Here is an 18,722-nt window from a genome sequence, read left to right on the forward strand (position 1 = left end):
GATAAATTAATAAATGCCCAAGACATTGGAACCCTTTTGATATTCCAGCTATGACTTCATGACAGCCCCTCTGAAAGTCCCATCTCATCCATATTTAAGTCATGTGTTTATTTTATTTTTCTGTGGACAGGCTAAATATAATTGTTGCTGACTGACCTTCAGAAAAATGCATGTATCTGAGCATATGCTTATGACACTGTCTCTCCACTTCCAAACTATCAGTGCTTCTGAGAAATGATACTGCTTGCTCATCTCTTACTCTTGAGTTCCAAACGTTTGTTTTCTGCTGGTAGCCAAAGCCAGGGGCCTACTGTCAGCCACCCTAAGCAATCCTTCACCCGCTGGCCTGCCCCAGAGGCGATGGGTCATCTCGCCAGGGCGCCTGCTGTTCCTGGAAATCTCATGACTCAGGAGCATGGCTGGGAGAGGCTGCCTGTGAAGGGGGCAGGATGTAGGAGTCATTGACAGCTGGCCACTTGGGCTTTAGCTGTCTGCTCCAGGCCTTTGGCAAAGCAAGGCAGGCTGGCCACCTTTTCTGGGGACTTCTTCTGTGCATGGAGGCTGGAATGTAAATATCAGGATGTTTTAGAATAAAGTTCATGAGAAATTTGGAAGCAGTGATAAGTGTGGCTGTGACATGACTGGACAGCCCACAGGCCTAGTAGACACTCAGCAGAAAGCTGGTGTCTCTCTTTTGTGTGTGTGTGTGTGTGTGTGTGTTATAGAGCTCTTTTTTTAAAAAATAATTTATTTGTTTATTTTACTTTTAGAGAGAGGGGAAAGGAGAAAGAGAGGAAGAGAAACATCATTGTGTGGTTGCCTCTCACTCGCGCCCCCAACTGGGGACCTGACGTGTAACCTAGTCATGTGCCCTGACTGGAATCGAACCAGCGACACTTGGCTCGCAGGCTGATGCTCAATCCACTGAGCCACAGCAGCCAGGGCTTTGGTGTCTCTCTTAGGTCCTGGCCAGCCAGAAGGAGGTTCTAACTCTCGTTGTTAATGTCCTTCCCCTCCCGCAGGGGCGTGCTTGCACAGTAACTATCTCTGGTACCTTAACTTGCTTCCCTGATAGGGTTAGAAGTGATTGTTTGAAAGTTGCCGAGTTTCCAGGGAGAATTGATAGTTCTTTTGGGTTGTGATCGTAAGTGAAGTGTTTTTCTTCCAGGGCAGGAGGGAAGGCTAGCCACCTCGCTGCCCTCCCTCTTCTCTCTCTGCATGGGTACCATGCCTGACCCCTGATCAGCACTGTGGCCTTGCTGAAGGTACAGAAAGTGGGGTCCTTCCCACTCAGGAATGTTGATCTCTGGCTGTTTGCATTTTAGATGACCATTGAGAAAGCCGAAGACTGGTGCATGCAGATGCAATGCTTCGGGATGTTTGTTCTGCTATTAGGAACCTTTGAGATCTTAAAATCATGCATGGTGCATTCCCACAGGGTTAAGGAAAGAACAAGTGGCAGGGAAGGTAATTTGGTCATGAGGCGAGGAGAAGGGTCACAGCGCTCTGAGCAGGAGGTTGGAAGATGCTTCTGATCTGTACACTTCCAGGTTCATTGCTGGGAGGTCAAGGGAGTGAGGGTCACACCGCAGGACAATGGAAGGACTCAGAGTGAGGCGAGGAGAGTGTGGGAAGCTTAGCGTCCCCTGAGCCCTTTACTCATGCTGAGTTGGCCACTGCCCAACTCCTTAGCAGGTCAGAACAGGAGTTTTTACATCATGTAAATAGTTTGTCTCACTTAGGATGTGCCCCGCTTCCAAGCAGCCTCTTCTCGGAGCAGTTCCGAGTGGAAGCTTGAGTCACAAAATCCTCTAGACACAAAATTGTACCTTCTCATCCCAGGGACAGGACACTCTGTTTGGCTGTCCCATGCTGAGGGCCCAGATTCACAGATGGAACCCAAGGCAGTGTATTCTGGGAGCGGCCTCCCTCCCTAATCCCTTGTGTTGGCATCTGAGACCACTCTAATTTGCTGCCCTTCTAGATGCAGAGCGAAGCTGAAAATGAACACAAGTCTTTTTTGAAAGCTCTTGACCCCGCTGGAGTTGTAAAGAGAATCCGGGGTTTGAGGCTAGAGCTTGTCTGATGTCACCTCTTCCAGACACACAGGCTTATGTGTGGTGTCTAGGCAGCATCGTCATCTGGTGCTTCAGGGCCTCCACAGCTACCTGTTATCAGACTTGTGAGAGCTCTGGGCAGGTCATCGGGTAGGTGGCAAACAGGCTGACGACACCGTGCTCTGCCCTCTTTTTGCTTTTAAATGAGTTGACCAGATGGACTTAGCCCTGCGGAAGTCAGTCTCCAAGGCAGAACAACATTTACTGTCACAACATCTTACATTAATCTTCTTGAGATGCATCAACAGGAACCCAGGCCAGTTCTTTGGGAATGAGGTCCTCATTTTTTGTTCTTGATAAGACGTAAGGTCCCACACCACTGTTGTGTGACCACAGGAATTGCCCCAGTCCTCCGGCCAACATTTGGGAAGTTGGGAGAGCTGTTTGCTGACCAGCCCCCACAGATCTTTCTTGTGTGTATTGAGCTGAGCATGGGCCCTTTGGCGTGTGTGAGCTTGTCTGAGACCCGCCCTCTCTCTTTCAGAGGACTACCCCAACGGCACCTGGCTGGGGGACGAGAACAACCCTGAGATGCGGGTGCGCTGCGCCATCATCCCCTCCGACATGCTGCACATCAGCACCAACTGCCGCACGGCTGAGAAGATGGCGCTGACGCTGCTGGATTACCTCTTCCACCGCGAGGTGCAGGCTGTCTCCAACCTCTCAGGCCAGGGGAAGCATGGCAAGAAGCAGCTTGACCCCCTCACCATCTATGGCATCCGGTGTAAGTGTGGGCTTCCTGTCCTCTGTTCACCCTCCTTAAGGAAGGACCTGGCTAGAGGGGAGTGCCCTCTGAGGTGGGGTCTCTGGGATGAGTCAGGACCTCCACTATGGGGTGGAGGGGGTGCTGACATCAGAACTAGTTGCAGAGCAAGGAGAAGGATTTCTGGGTTGAGCATTTCCTTTAGTAAGTGTTGCCCGGTGCCCAGCCCATGGTAAAGACTGGGAGTGTGGTTCTTTCAAACTCTGAAAATCATTTCAAGTGGCTTCTAATAAACTGCCTGTGAAACCAGCTGACAGTAGTCCTCAGGTGTGGATAAAGCAGTTCTCAGATGAACGGAGTGTCACAGGAGTCGCCAGACTTTAAGGGACATGCAGTTGATGTGTTAGTCTGTGGGCATAGGGTCTGTGGGCATAGTGTTGGAACTACTCAGCTCTGAAAGCAGCCACAGACCAAATGTAAACAAATAGGCATGGCTGTGTTTCATAAACATCACTTTTAGAAACAGGCAGGGGCCTGTGACTGTCTGCCAGCCCACATTTTAGAGCATGATGTCTAGTGCAGAGGTCACCACTCAGATCTGTGGGCCTGGCACAAATGTGCATGCAATGTGTGGGTTTCCATGGTGACAGGATACCATGTGATGGTGTGTGACAGCATAAGCCACAGTGTGAGGTACTCTAGGGATGTAAAGATGAACAAGGAGCGGTTCTCAACTACGCATTATATAGTCAGATGTATGTAAATAGCTGCAGCCCCACGGGTGAGTCACAGGGAGGGAGGCCACGCTGTGGTTGGAGGCAGAAGGCCTGACAGAGCGCTGCTTGTGCAGAGGCTCCCAGAGCGGCTGAGTCGGGCTCCAGGTTGTATAAGTGTGATGGTCTCTGGGTGCTGGGTCACTGTTCCCATAGGGAGTCACAAGAATACCAGTAAGGGGTGCCTCTGATTTGGAGAGGTGCCTTGGAATGTGGGTACAAGCTGCGACACACTGGTTGCTAGGCATAAGCATGGAGAACATTCCACAGCGGTGGTAGGGAAGCTCGGCAGGTTGTACTCAGCAGAAGCACGTGGGGATGGGGACAGGTAGGCATGCTCTGCCCCGGGAGTCCAAGTGGCGCTGCATCGTCAGAGTGAGCTAGCCCTGTTTCCCTGCACGTGGGGAAGTTGGCCGCCTTCTGAGCGCTCCCTCATTCGGGAACCATTGCAGATTGCTGCCTTCTCAGTGTTAAAATTCAAGTGGAATTATGAAAGGTTAAAAGCATTTGTTGACCTTTTTTCCTTTTGGCCCAGTTTAATTTGTACTGCTGATTGTTACTCAGAAAATGGAACAAATGACGAATGTACCAAAACTACTGAACACTAGGCTTAAATAGTGGCAGCTGTGGGCATTGGCTGCTTTGTCACACCCTCTTCGGTCCCTGCTGTTTCTGCGGGCTCAGGGTGACACAGATTTTTTTGTAGTCCTCAAATGTTCTCCCTGTGTCTCTGCTTTCACATGGCCGACTTGTCTGTGTTTCCATTGTCACCTGGCTGTCACCCTGTGTCTCCATCATCCCATAGCCGTGTCATCCCTGCGCCTCTGTCACGTGGCCGTCTTCTCCCTGCGTCTCCTCTCTTCTCCTTATAAGGATACCTGTCATATAGGACTTGGAGCCCACTGTACTCCAGTATGACCTCATCTTAATGTAATTAATCACATCTGCAAAGACCCTATTTCCAAGAGAGGTCACATTCTGAGGTCCTGGGAAGGCCATGAGTTTTAGGGTTCATGTCAGCACAGGACACAGGGGCTGGCTTCTTTAGAACTTTGGTGATCAAATGTTGGGTCTCACACAGCTTCTCGGTGCGGCGAGGGCCCCACGGGTCTGTGGGGAGGCTGAGGCACCCCTTGAATGGAGAGCTGAGAGGAGGCTTTGGTCAGTGTGGGCCAGTGGCGAGGAGGGGCCTGCTCCCAGGTCACCTGGACGCCGTGCTTGGGGAGGCCTGACAGTGGCATCAGCCTCTCTCTTTCTATAAACGGAGGACTGGTGTCTCTCCGTCATGCTTCTCTTCAGCCAGCAGATCACCCAGTGCTTGGGGAGAAGGTGCTGACCTGGCCCTGAGGCTAGGACACTGGCTCTGCGAGGCGCGCGTGGAGCAGCAGCGAGGCATGCTGGCCAGCTTCCTCTCGCTCAGAGAGTGGAAGGTTCTGTTTTAGGCCAGTCACTATGAAGTCAAGACTGTAATTTTAAGAAATAAATTGCTGGTACTCAGTTTTCTGCTTCTTTTTCCCCTTGAACTTAAGATTACATTAGCAGCGATAGTGTTTTTCATTCCTTTGCGACTGATAAGCCCCATGCCACCCACCAAGGATGCAAGATTACATGCTTTGTTCATTTTATGTCCTCTGTTCTTTTTTCCCACAGTGTGTATCAGCTCCTCTGTGGGGCTCATTATTTGAGAGCTGGGAATCTGCTTTTGTGATTTGAACTACCAGTGTCAACCATGGGCGTTCTGGAAAGTGGGAGGGCAGTTAAGGGTGATGGACTCTTTGTATCCTTAGGAGGTGGCCGGACAGCTTGCCCGGAAGGCAGACGGGGGCTGGCTCACAGGGGCCGTCTTTCTGGAGGTGGCCCAATGAACCGCTATCCCACAAAGATGCTGAGAGGGCTAAGTGACTCACCCTCCAGATGAGATGGCTCTGCAGCTCCTCAGGGACCCTAGCACTGGGGCAGCAAACTGGAAGCGGCCTTAGAGTTGTGCTGTCTCCTACACAGGGCAGCCAGGGTGGTAGCCTAGCTGAGGGGAGTCATGGGAGCTGAGGCTATGGCGTGAGATCGATGTCATCTTCTTCTTTCTCGGTCTCCTGAGTGTCTCTTGGGTGCTGTTGAGGGGCAGAGTGAGGCACTCCTAGGGTTTATGCTGTGACCATTTCTTTACCACTTGGGTGGTCGCTGGGAGGCCTGAATTTTAAAGCCAGGTCTCACTCCCTAAATGATAATTCAACTTGTAACTGAAGTGAAGTAATGACATTTCTTATTTCACGAGGTTTTCTTATAGGCATCAAATAACTTAAGAGATAAAATGCTTCACAAGTGTGAAATACCAGTTAAGTTCAGATGAAGAACACTTTAGGAAAAGTCAGAACAGCAGCGTCCGTCCAGTACCAGGTGTGGTCAGGAGGCCGTACCCTCTGCTCTCAGGTCTCCTTCCTGGAGCTGCCCTGCTGACACCACAGGGTTTTGGAGGGCAGAGCTGACTCCCCTGTGCCCTCCCCTCAGGGCTCTCAGCAGGGGAGCATCTGTGTTGCTGATTCATTAGTTAGTTTTTCTTGGCAGTCATTAAGGTGGTATTTGCCATCCAGTTGAGTTGCTTTTGGAAGGAATTATATAATATGATGTCTTAGGAGAATTTATAAATGGATAATGTATAACTACATGAATGTATATTTTTTCTTCAAAGGATGTAAGCCAGGTTTTGAACTGACAAATTGGTTTTTACAAAGTTGAATTTACATGTGAACATTTTATAAACCCATGTGTGTCTTGTATACATATTCTTTTCTGTTACTGACATGTTCTTAAAATTGGGGATAATTTCATTAATCCCTTGAGGCATTCAGAAGGCTTTTTCCTTGAGTGTGAAAGTATGAGGAGAACAGGAGGATGGTTTGTAGAACGTTTCTCTTTACTGACACATGTACCTAGTAGGATATTTTGATACTGTAGTTGCTGTTTCTTTTCTCAGAGACCACAGAGGTAGTTGGGCTCCTCTGCTACTACAAACAGTAGTTGGGTTCAGCTGTACGTACGTACGTAGCTGTAGTTCTGAGAGTTGCATTCCCCTGGAACTACAGTCAGGAGTTGAGTTCTCCTGTAACTACTGTACGACTACATTTAATATTTGGGTTCTTCTGCAATTACATCAAGTAGTTGGGTTTTCTTGTCACTAACTCAGAACTTTGTGAGGCCACCCCCTGCACCCAAAGCCCTACTCGGCATGTAGCGATCACTTAGTAGGTATTGATGAATAATTTTGTGATTATTTTAGAGATGCCCTGCAAATCAGAAAGCAAAGACTTGCCACTTGGGTATTTCCTTTTATGCATGAAGATTTCAAAATGCTGCTAAAACCTTAGGTTTTTATTCTTTCTTATCCTATAAATCCTACCCCTCCTTGACCCAGTTTCTTTTTTATTTTATTTAGATTACAGAAATTTTGGTTTTCATTACATTTAGAGTCAAAGATGTCTTAAGCATAAGCAAGAAATGTCTTTCCAAGAAAAAAGAAACTTTTGATACTTAATATAGTACTTAAGAGAACAAACACTTCCTTTGTTTCGATTGTTTGTAGTATTTTGGTCTTCATAGGAACTGATTTTAGGAATTGGGCATCAAGTTAATTCTCAGCAGATGGTCCAAACTTAATGCTCTTAGTAGTCAAAACAGGACGTTTTTCAGCTTAATTTTTTTATTATTCAGTTTTTGAATTTCATCCATTTGTTTTTCCATTAATCAGTGAAGTTTCACGGGCCAGCTAGAGAGGAGGTCACCCAGCCAAAGCATTTCTGTGGTTCCCATGTTCATGACCATTACTTTCTGTTGATTCAGCATGAAGAAGAGGTGGTGTGTCTAGTGAGAAGTGGGCAGGGCTGGCAATGAGGGGTCTCCTTCTGTCACTCACTCTTCAGTGGCCTCTCCTATCACCGGGTCCCTTGTTATTGATATAAAGGTTCTGGATGCCATTCAATCACATATTGAGAGCTGTCTGTAATATAAGAGGTTAACAAATATGGGTACCAGTAAACATGCTCTGTTGAGTGCAGGATAAACTACTGGAGGACTGCAAGACTACATGCACCCTCTGCGGCCAGCAGTTCAGTGGAGGTAATGCCTGTGTATCTGGGGAATAAAAAATCAACTCTGCCCTTAGAGAGCTTCCACTTTGATTGGTGGGCAGATGGAGACACACGGAGAATTACATAAGCCTGGCTCAGACTCAAGTAGCAATAGGAAATGTCTTGGAGTCACCAGTTAGTCAACAAATGTTGAAGCATCTACTATGGGCCTGGATATTCTGGGTTCTTGGCATACACGGGCAAACAAAACAGAGATCCCTGTATCTGTGAGGGAAACAGAGTGAACACAATAAATATATAAATTCTCTAAAATGTTAGACACCCAGGATGGGGGGAGGTGGGAGGGGCCTTATGGTCAAATGGGCTGGTTAAGGGTAGGATTGTTGGGGTCTTATTTGAGCCAAGACTTGAAAGAAGGGAGGGAGACAGCCAGCAAGATGTGACTGAATAGAAGGAATATTGAGCTGAAGTCTGGAAAAACAGTTTTGATAAAATTGTTGGGGTCCTTGATTTTTATTTTCAGCATCCAGGAAGTTAGAATAGAGAAAAGAGTTCGACTGTGGAGCATCTGGGAAACTCATGTGAACCCTCAGCACCTAGCTTGTTGCTTTATTTCTATCTGGTTTGGGTGGCCCCAGTCAGAGTTATTTAAAAGTTAAATAAGTGAAAGAATTTATAACATAACTGGCATGCCTGGTGTGGGAGGCTCTCAGCCCCAATAACATTTTTGTGTTCAAGTTGCTCCCAAATAGCCAGGACTGAAGAGGAAAGCCTTCATCTCACGGTGCTTTTATTTGGGATATCTTCTTCCAGGTCACCTCTTCTATAAATTTGGAATCACAGAATCTGACTGGTACCGAATCAAACAGAGCATTGACTCCAAATGCCGGACGGCCTGGCGGCGGAAACAGCGAGGCCAGAGCCTGGCTGTCAAGAGCTTCTCCCGGAGAACGCCATCCTCATCTTCATACAGCACATCAGGTACGCTGTGGGGGGCAGCCTGGAGCAGTTCTCGTTGCGGGACTCAGGGGACCGTCCTGAATGAGGCCACTCACCTGCAAAATCTACAGCTGCCACTAGAAACCCAGTGATTAGAGCCTTAATTTACTCTATGCACACACGTGCAGCATAAGTCATTTAGGAAACAAATGCTGCTTTTGTGACAGGCGGGGAGCCTCAGCCAGATCTGCTTAAGGCTCCTGGTGGCATGTAAACGAGGGCCACCACACACTAATGCCCCCTGGCGGGGAGGCAGAAGGATGGGGTCAGTCAGCAGCTCTTTTACTTCCTCTCTCTGCCTAGTTATTTTTGATGCTGCTCCATGCCAGGGGCCAGGTGTTTGGGGTCGGAGGGAACACAGCCATAGGTGGGGAAGGGGAAAAGTGACATTCAGGATGGGGCTTTTAAAAAAATCACATGAGTGAGATGGACATAATTATACTCCTTTGGTCTTTAGGTGTTTATTTTGCTGGAGAGGATGAAGAATGAGTTTCTGAGCTATTATATTTGGTCTCAAGCTTCTACTTATAAACCCTGGCAGGTGCCACGTTCCTGCTCAGTTTGTGAGAGGCCAGAGGCTTTCTGGATGGAGGGCTGCCTCCTCATGAGCACTGGAATCAAATTTGTTTGAGAGAAACACAGAACAATTCATTTTTTAAAATCAAACTTTAGAAAAAAAATACATTGCTTTGTATGTTTCTGTTGATTTAATTGTTCTCTATTTAATATACTACATTCTTGGCTAAAATGAGGCAAAGCAAAATAGGTCGTTAGCTAAAGGGACTTTGGAATTTTTGTCATTGTTCTTTCTGCATATTCACAGCCTAACAAAGCAAATCTGATACTTAATCTATTCTGGTGGCAGAAATAATTTAGTAATATCTAATTAAGACAGGATTTTGTTATTGGTAGTACTTCCAGCTGGGGTATCCTGCTTAGTTTTGAATTATCAGCTGACCTAAAAGGAACTTCCAAATAAATGCAATAAATGAGATTCTGAGCCAAGGTTAATACTCTCACTTTGAACACAAACCATAAAATTACTAGTTTCAAGGGATTTAAAAAAATCAATTTTTTAAAACATTTGTGTTTTATCTAGCAACACTGTATAAACTTTTATATGTGCTTGAGTTTCAGATGGCTACACTTTATTGTTTAAAATACAATTCAGCTTTTTTTTTTTTTCCCACGGTCTCGTTGGTGAGTGGAAGACCTTAGGGCGGGTGTCTATTTAGTGCCCAATATTTTAGAGTTGCAGCGAACCAGCTCTTGACGATCTGCTGACTGCAAATCTGTGTGTGCAGCTGGTTTTCCTCTGGATCCAGGGAAGAGCCAGCCTGGGGGTGGGGCAGGAGGCCCATTGAGTGGCCTGTCCTTTCTGTTTCTATCTCTTCCTGTGCGCACTGTGGTCCAGGGCCTCCTCAGCACTACCCCTTGGCCTCATGTCAGCATGAGCATCCTTGTCTCTCGTCACTTGCCATAGATCTTGGTCTGTTCTTGATCACAAACAAGTTACCAGTGAGAGTTTTTGTACTGGACTTTGATATCAGTATAAGTTACAAAACATAAATTAAATTGGTTGTCATGTTGTATAATTAAAGGGAGCTATTGATTAAATGGTAAATTCAATAATTTGAATCTTAGGTTTGGGAGCCATAATACATAAGTCATGCCTTCCATGGTCTTTTTAGAACCCTGGGGACTATCTTTCTTTTTGGTTATATTTTTGAAAATCAGCAAAATCATTTGATTTTTATTAACATTGGAGCAGAAATTATTGGGAATCTATATAGTTACAGAATTCCCTCACTTATCACGGGTATTATATTCTAGATGTCCCCGTGATAGGTGAAAATCTGCAAAGTAAGAGCCTTACATTTATTTTAGTGTTTATATATACTTTAAGGCTTTATAAATCCTTCCCACACACTTATAAACCATTCCCAGTCCCTTATTAACCTTTCCCACATTTTTATAAACACTACTTATTTCTTAAACATATTCTACACTCTTAAACCTTCGTAACTTTAACAACATACATATACAGTACTGCAAAATCCCACGATATAGCGAAAAATCCGTGATAAATAATTAAATATAATATTTTTAAAAACCCCACGATAGACTGAGGCCGCGATAAGTGAACTGCGATACAGAGAGGGACTACTGTATATAGTTCTTATTAACTAGCAGAGGGGATTTTAAATGTTTTTGTCACTACCCTCTTTAAAAAGTTTGAAAAGTGTTCTTCCTTGGCTATTTTTAAGTTGACGTTTTATAATGTTGACATCTAACATTTTTTATTATACTTTGAAATAATTTAAAAGGTTGTAATTTCTGGCATATTGCTCTATTACTTAAAAAAATGCTGTGGAATCTATACACCATCTCAATTTGATGCCCACCGTTAAATTATTAGAAAAAATACATGAGAAGTTTATCTTTAGTAATCAGACATTTTATTTCATTCATATTTACTATTGTACTTCTCTCACAGAATTTCCTCTTAATGTAATGTTTTATGTTTAAAAGTTTTTTAGTGATCCATCATAATTTTCTGCAACAAAATATGTGAGAATTAAAATTTTTTTCTGAGCCCTTAATGTTCTAAGTGTTTGAGAAAATTTCTCTGATTAAGATATTACAACTAAAATTAATACACATCATCAATACAAAGTCCAGTACAAAAACTCTCATTTTGGATTAAACATAGAAAGTAAAATCTTATTTGAAGTCTCTCTTTAAATAAGTGAGTGGAGCTTTTTTCTGTAGTTTAATGAACCAAGGACAGATATTACCTATTGCTGGTTTAAAATAAAGTCTAATCTCCTTTTTCCTATTTTTTTTCATTTTGTCAATATATCCTGAGAAACTTCATTTAAATAGATGGATTAGAATAGTCTGCGTCAGTGAATAGTCAATTCTTTAGACTCCTTGTGTCTACAGGTCAGAAATCTCTGTTATCTAATACTAATTACTAATGATCGCTACAAAGGGCCGTGCCCTCCCTTGGGACATGCTGACTTGGGCTTCAGAATGAAGAATTTCCTTTCCTCTTCTCTGGGAGTTCAGGGTAGGGGACCAGGGAAGAGAAGGCAGCCTGGACATGTGCATGTATGGCCCTTCTGCTGGGCTGATGCTGAGCCCGTCTGTTTCCCCACAGAGAGCCTGATGAGCACACCGCCACCCACCACTGAGATTCCACAGCCCCAGCCACAGGCCCTGCACTACACCCTGGCCAATGCCCAGCAGGTCCAGATCCACCAGATCGGAGAGGATGGACAGGTCCAAGTAGTATGTACCCTTCTGCCAGTCTGCTTCCATGAATGAATTGGGGGGGAGGGGCAGGGTGCGGCAGGGATCAGGAGGGCAAAGACCAGTTCTTCCTGCATTTCTGGGTGATGTAGATAGCTTGGGATGAGGGGAAAGTGCCATGTTGAAGTAGAAATAGTTAGAGTATGAGCCCTTACATTTCATAATGAGGCTGATCATCAGGTGACCGACCATGTCATTGTCTTTGGCCCTTTGTGGCCCCCCTGCTGTGCTGCACGCAGTGGTCACTCTCAGCTCCAAGGGCCCTTGTTGTTGCCTGTCCTGGGAGGCATCAGAGATGTGCCATAGATATTTTTTCATTTCAGAAACACGGACATCCTTTTATTGGGGGAAGAAAAAGTAATTTCCTTCTGGGGTCAGTGGAAAAAACTACTGGCCTTAGTTAGAGTGTAGTACTTCCTTTGGGTTGTGGAACGTGCACTGAGTCTGTGTGGGCAGTTAGCTCAGTGGTGAGCCCACGTAGCCCCATTGCTCTCTCTGGCTGTGTCAGCCCAGGTGGACATTTCTCCAGACCCTTCATGGGTCCAGTGGCCAAGGTGTTGGGGGACTTTGCTAGGGAGCGGGATGTTTTCAGTGTGCCCCTGGGATCCTGTTGATGTTTGAGTCACAACCAGCCTCTTTGTTGTACGCCTGCATCACCTGGCTTTCTCCTGGAACCCCGGGCCCATCTCAGGGTGGCCTCCATTTGATGTTGCACTTAGCACACTGCCTGGAAAGGGTGGGCTTCCAGAAAGTATTGCTGAGGACTTTTAAATGGGCTTTTTCTTTTTCCAGAGGAGATAAAGCAGTTATAAATAGTGAATTCTTTGTTTAATTGACAGTCACAAAGGCAGTTATTCTTAGTAAGAAAGTTTTGTGAAAGATAACTTGGATACAGGGTTCACATCACATAGTAAAATGAAATCAATAGAAATTTCTACAGTAGTTTACTTTAAGATCCATTTTCATCAAAATAGAATTTTAAATAAGATCATGGATATTCATATCACTGGGCAAAGTTAAGATTTATAGGCATTATTTATCTGCCTGTATCTATAAACATCGTATAGTTGGATGCTTTGATTTTTTTGGAACCACATTTATTAGTGTTTATTCCAGCTGTTTAAATAGTCATGTGTTTCTTTGATTGAAAAAATATTGTCTGACCTGTTTTTAGTGTAGATGCACATGCACAATTCCCCTCCCTGCAGCCCCACAGCACTGTGTAGCCACCCAGCACCCCCAGACTGCTGGGAGACCCTGCTGGCTATTCCCATGAGGTTTCTGGTCCCTCTGAATTAATAGTATGATTTTTTTAAAGTTATTCGAATTCTCTGGAAAATTGTTTCCCTTCTTTTCTGTATGTCCTTCACATTCTGAAATTTGCTTTTTTAAGCAAATTTAAAGACTTAAAAGAATTTTCCTAGGCCCCATTGCTCCTTTAAGAATTACTACAAAATGTTCTGTATACATTATGTACTAAAAGTTTAATTTCAAGAGTCTGTTCAGTAGCTAATACTATGCATATATTATATTGCCCTATTCAGGATTTAGTTGTCTTTTTTTGAATTGTGAGCAGATAATCAAGAACAAAAATTACAGAAAGCATTACTTGTTTCCTCTGGTTTCGATTTTCTTCTGATGCTTCTTGTTGTCTTCTCTCGCTGTGGATCCCACAGGGTCACCTCCACATCGCCCAGGTGCCTCAAGGGGAGCAGGTGCAGATCACGCAGGACAGTGAGGTGAGTTGTGGCCACCAGCGCTGCCGAGGGTCCGCTGTGTACTGTAGGCTTCCTGCCTCTGACCTTTGTCAGATGAGGTAGACAATTGAGAGTCCCCAGACAACACGGCACCCAGCATTGACTGCCTGACTCTAGTGTCCTTGGGCACAGACTCCTGGCCCTACTTGTCCTTCCTGCCAGTTTATCTCTGCAGCCCCATCTGGTTTTCTTAGTAAGATTTTCTGTGCTGAGGTTTTTGCTCCTGACTTGAGCTGCCCTCTGAAGACCTATTTTCTCCCTGCCCACCCTGCTCCCCGTCTTCCCATCCGAGATGCAGACCTAGCTTCCAGCATGGCTCTGGTCCTGCTTTTCTGCCTGGGGAGTTCCCCAGCATGCTGGAGAGGGAAGAGGAGGTGGGGCCCTGCTCCTGTGACAGTGACCTCACAGGTTCTCCTCAGCTCCACAGGCCTAGGCTCTGTCTCTGTAGAACCAAGGCCCGTATTGTGGATTGGTTGGGAATCTTAAGGCAGCACATGTACATCCTATGAGCTTCCACGCATCTCCTTGTGGTCTCCCCACCCGTGCCACTTCTAGGGTTGCCTCAGCTGCCCTAAGTTCATGAGACCCAGGCGTCTTACCACTGGTGTCTGAGCTTTGGCATTCTGCTTTTCCTTAATTCTAATCCATGATAAGGACAGAATGCAGGGAGTCCTTCCCAGCTGCACAGGGCTGTTGCATATGTGTATCAGCTGCTGTAGGGGGTTGGTGTGTGAAGATCAGGTTGACCGTCCAGGCTGTTGGAAGGTGAGGCCAGCTGGTCATGGCGCTGATATTCCCTGAGCTCCTCATCGGGTACCTTGTCTTTCTAGCCTTCCTGTACAGGGCATGAGTGGTTGGTGGCCATCTGTTGTGGGAACACTGTTGTCTGCAGCACTGGACAGTGTCAGCAGACTCAGTTTACCTGCCTTCCTGTGACTTTGTCCCAGTGCTGCTGAGCGGTACATATGTGCTCTGGTGACCAAGTGCGGTGTGGGATGGTGTGCCCCATGCAGCATGGGCCAGGAGCTGAAGAACATACTTGTCTCTAGACCATGAAGGTGGTACCAGCTGTGTGCCTGACCTGCACTGTGGTGTGCTGTTACATGGTGCCAGGTTTCCTCACACACCAACTGCAAAAGCGGGTACAGAACCAGCAGCGACTGTGGAAGTCCTGACCTGTCAAGGAGCCCTTCAGGGGAACTCTGAGGAAAGCGTTTGACTAGTTTCAGAGATGCTTTGTGGACATTTCTCTGTATTCTAGCAGCAGCCTAGGCTGCTTTCCTTAGGTAGATATGGCATTAGTGCCCTTTTGACTTTTCGGTTCCCAGAGCCTAGGGGGCTGAGGTGCAGGTGGCAGTAGTTTGCTTACTGACTCGTGCACAAGGCTCTTGGTGAGCTCCCGCCCTGTGCAGGTTGCTCTGCTGGCTGTGGCCGCTGTGTGACAGTGTGGGCCAGAGGCTCCCTGCAGCGTCCGGAGACGCCTGTGCTGGGAGGGCTGCTCCAGAGAACGGGGCTTCGTGGGAGAGGGGTTCTGGGCTGTTTCATAAGGCAAGTTTTTTCATTTGGACCCTGAAGGTTTGTCAGTGGGCCCGGCATGCAAATGGAAAGGATGAAGGGAGAATGGGGATACCTGAATGAGTGAATTCCTGTGAGAGGAACAGTAAATACCTGGTCAAAGGAGGGAATTGATTCATTTACAGGATAATGAGTTCACTGATTGGCATATGGCCAAGTGAGTGTGCGGGCGAAAGCACGCTGCTGGGGCTGAAGCACCGGGCAGGGGAAGGAGAGCAGCAGACAGTGAGCGAGCTTGGAGGTGGTCCTGTAAGGCCTGACTGTCAAAGTTAAGGAGCTGGAGGTGATGGGAGAGGAATCTTTTAGCTCACCCTAAAGTGGGCTGTGTGGGAGATGTGCAGAGCGGTGCAGGAAACCTGCAGACGAAGTGCGGTGTCCTGTTGAGTATCAGGGGGCTTCATTTTTAAAAGCTCAGACAAGTGGGGGCCAGATGAATAGTTTAGAGGTATCTCTCCAGAAGGCACGTACCCTCAATCAGAATGCTTAATTTGCTGTAGCCATTTGAGAAGAAGGAAACTAGATATAATAGTAATAGGAAATAATCAACGTACATTCGTTTGTATATTGTTTTGAAAAAAGTTATTAGAATATTACTTGAATTTCAATTTTTAAAATCAATTTTGGCCTTTTTTTTCAGTTTTCATAACTGAATCCCTCTTGTCTAAAAATAATCCCATATTTTTTGTTTCCATTAGGAATCAAATGCAATGAATTAGAAGAAATTGCTGATTACTTTGTAATAAGTTTCAATATGCAGTTATCACAATAGAGTCTTATCCATTTACAAATCATTTAAAAATTAAGTAATTATTTTGTTAAAATGAGGATGTCTGTAGATACATTTAGCAGAACCTTCCAAGCTTAAAGCAATTATTATTAAACAAATAAAAATGAATTTCTGACTGGTGTGATCTCAGTAGGCCTGTGGTCTGGTTAATTGCATTGCATCCTGTCAATTTCCTACTTGTGATAATGCACTATAATTATATAAGGTGTCCCCATGGGTACACAGACGTCTCTATACCACTTTTCAGTAATGTGAGTCTAATATTGTCTCAGAAAGTTAGAAAAAAAATATTACATTTGTGGTTGGGGGTGTACAGTGGTTTTTGGTTTTTTTCTGAGTTTTTGTTTTTGTAAGAAAAAATATTAACCTATAAATTCAGCTTAAAATTTTGATTCAGGTTTTTATAGCTGCAACGGTTGAGTTTTTGTAGAATTGGTGTTAATGGTTTTGTGGGTTATTCACAAATAGCATGGGGAAGTTCCTGCTGAAGTCATTTTTTTCATCCATTTTTCAGGGCAATCTACAGATACACCATGTGGGACAGGATGGGCAGGTAAGTACTCACCTGCCTTCACTTCATGCTTGCTTGCTGTGGTAGACCACCAGACAGTGTATTAGCACAGGGAGGGAGTGGGGAGCAGGGAGCCAGAGGGTGGCACTGCATTATTCCCAGGGAAATACCAGCTTTACTGCTGGTGGCTAAGGAGGTCCTGAAGGATGTAGACCCCTGGACTGCAGGGCTCTGGGCTGCATCTGCTTCTTTGTGCGGTTTCAGGTCGCTCTTTGTTCTACAGGTGAAATCTCCCATATCTATGTATCACTTTTCTATAAATTGACATGACCATTGTTGATGACAGTGTTAGTACAGTAGCTATATATTAAAACAAGGGAGATTTTGTTCATGGATATTGCTGTCACTGTCGAACTACTGTCTTTTTTAATCTTGGACAAAAAGTAACTGAGACAGTCATTGAACACACTTGATACAAATTGTCTTTACAAAGTGAAGAATGATTTGCTTACTAAAGATCTAGTAAAATTGCTGGTGAATTTGAGGATTAAAATGTTCATGTCATTTTGAAGAGTTTCTATTAAAGTGATATTTGTAACCTCTGGATAATTATAAAAACGAGTCTGGATGATATTCCTTTTTTATAAAACATATGAACCATAAACACAGCTCATTTGCTGTCAAGATAATAATACTTATTATTCTCAAAACCAAGTTCACACTCCCCTTTGAAACACCTGTGTTCCACTGTCATTGGCAAGGGCATGATGTCTGCCATGAACGAGTTGTGGAGAACATGTGTCCCTGAACTAGGGAGTGAAAAGATAGTTCTACCCCTTGGATTTTCTCTTGAACCCTTGGAGTGCCTTGGGAGAATTGCAACAGACTTTAAAGCATTTGTTTAAGTTGGAGTTTCTTAGTCCTAAAGTTTCTTCTTGAGCATACACATGAGCTTTTGATCAGTGTCCTAAAGCAGTATTAATATATAAATATAACATAGCTACTGTGGAAAAGAGCCAAAAAACCAAAAAAAAAAAAAAACCAAAAAAAACCCAAAACAAAATGCAAAGTGGAAACAACAACAACAACAAAACCCCCACAGTTGTTTCTCTGTGCTGTCTTGGTGATAAAGTTGTTGACCAGGCCCAGTAGAAGTTGTTTCTCAGAAGCTTTAATTGATGTTTCTCTTGGTCAGGCAAGAGATGTCCAGCATGGGGCAGGAGATAATGGGTCAGTAGTTTATCTCTTTGGTTTTGATAATTTAGTGGTTTGTATTCATACTGGGAGTGAAATTCGGTTCTAATTAAAAGTTGCTGAACATTAATTGATGAGAAAAATGAGTCTGTTGCCTTTGATTTTCCCATTGTTTCTGTCTCTCTTCCTGTGCAAAATTCCACTAGGGATTTTCAAATGTAATCAGGTTTTTATATTATGTTACTATCAAGTCACTGTGTATAATCAGGCAACATCATTCCATGTAAGTCTTGAAGGCAGAGAACCCAGCTTTTGTGGACAGGTATAGCAGGCACATGAGTTGTGTCCACAGTTGTCAACTTAGGAAGGACTCCTAGAATTTACATTGGAAGAGCCACCCTCTGAAACTTCCCCAAACAAGAGTGCTATCCCATTCTGCGCACTCACCCAGTGCTGCTGCCTCACTTCAGTTCATGTTCATCCCTCATCAGCCCATTCACATGAGCAGTCATGATTTACCACTGATTTATGTGTGTTCAAACACATCTTCCTCCAGGTTCCCATTAACTCTTTCTCTTAGCAACCTCCCTACAAAATGAATAGAACTACTGCACTGATCACTTTTTTTTTATTGTTATTCTATTACAGTTGTCCCAATTTTTACCCCTCCTTTGCCCTCCTCCACCCAGCCCAGCCCAGCCCCAAGCTCCCACAGTCAATCTCCATTCTGTTGTCCATGTCCATGGGTCATTCGTACATGTTCTTTGACTAGTTCCTTCCTCTTCTTTCCACCATTATCTCCTCCCTTCCTCCCCTCTGGGCACTGTCAGCCTGTTCCATGTTTCCATGTCTCTGGTTCTGTTTTGCTTGTTTGTTTGTTTTGTTCATTAGATTACTCTTAGAAGTCAG

General features: G+C 44.9%; 1 protein-coding gene across 1 annotated transcript in view; it reads left to right on the forward strand.

The window, feature by feature from the left end:
- Positions 1-18,722, forward strand: part of BANP (BTG3 associated nuclear protein) — a 130,128-nt gene that overhangs the window by 73,192 nt on the left and 38,214 nt on the right. The window contains exons 7-11 of the mRNA XM_090259613.1: positions 2,602-2,841; positions 8,489-8,656; positions 11,838-11,968; positions 13,666-13,728; positions 16,623-16,661. Coding sequence (XP_090115739.1) covers positions 2,602-2,841; positions 8,489-8,656; positions 11,838-11,968; positions 13,666-13,728; positions 16,623-16,661 — 641 coding nt within the window. The remainder of the gene's footprint in view (positions 1-2,601; positions 2,842-8,488; positions 8,657-11,837; positions 11,969-13,665; positions 13,729-16,622; positions 16,662-18,722) is intronic.

The sequence above is a fragment of the Furipterus horrens genome, unplaced genomic scaffold (genome assembly GCF_987537825.1).
Source record: "Furipterus horrens unplaced genomic scaffold, mFurHor1.1.pri manual_scaffold_13, whole genome shotgun sequence".
NCBI classification, from domain to species: domain Eukaryota; kingdom Metazoa; phylum Chordata; class Mammalia; order Chiroptera; family Furipteridae; genus Furipterus; species Furipterus horrens.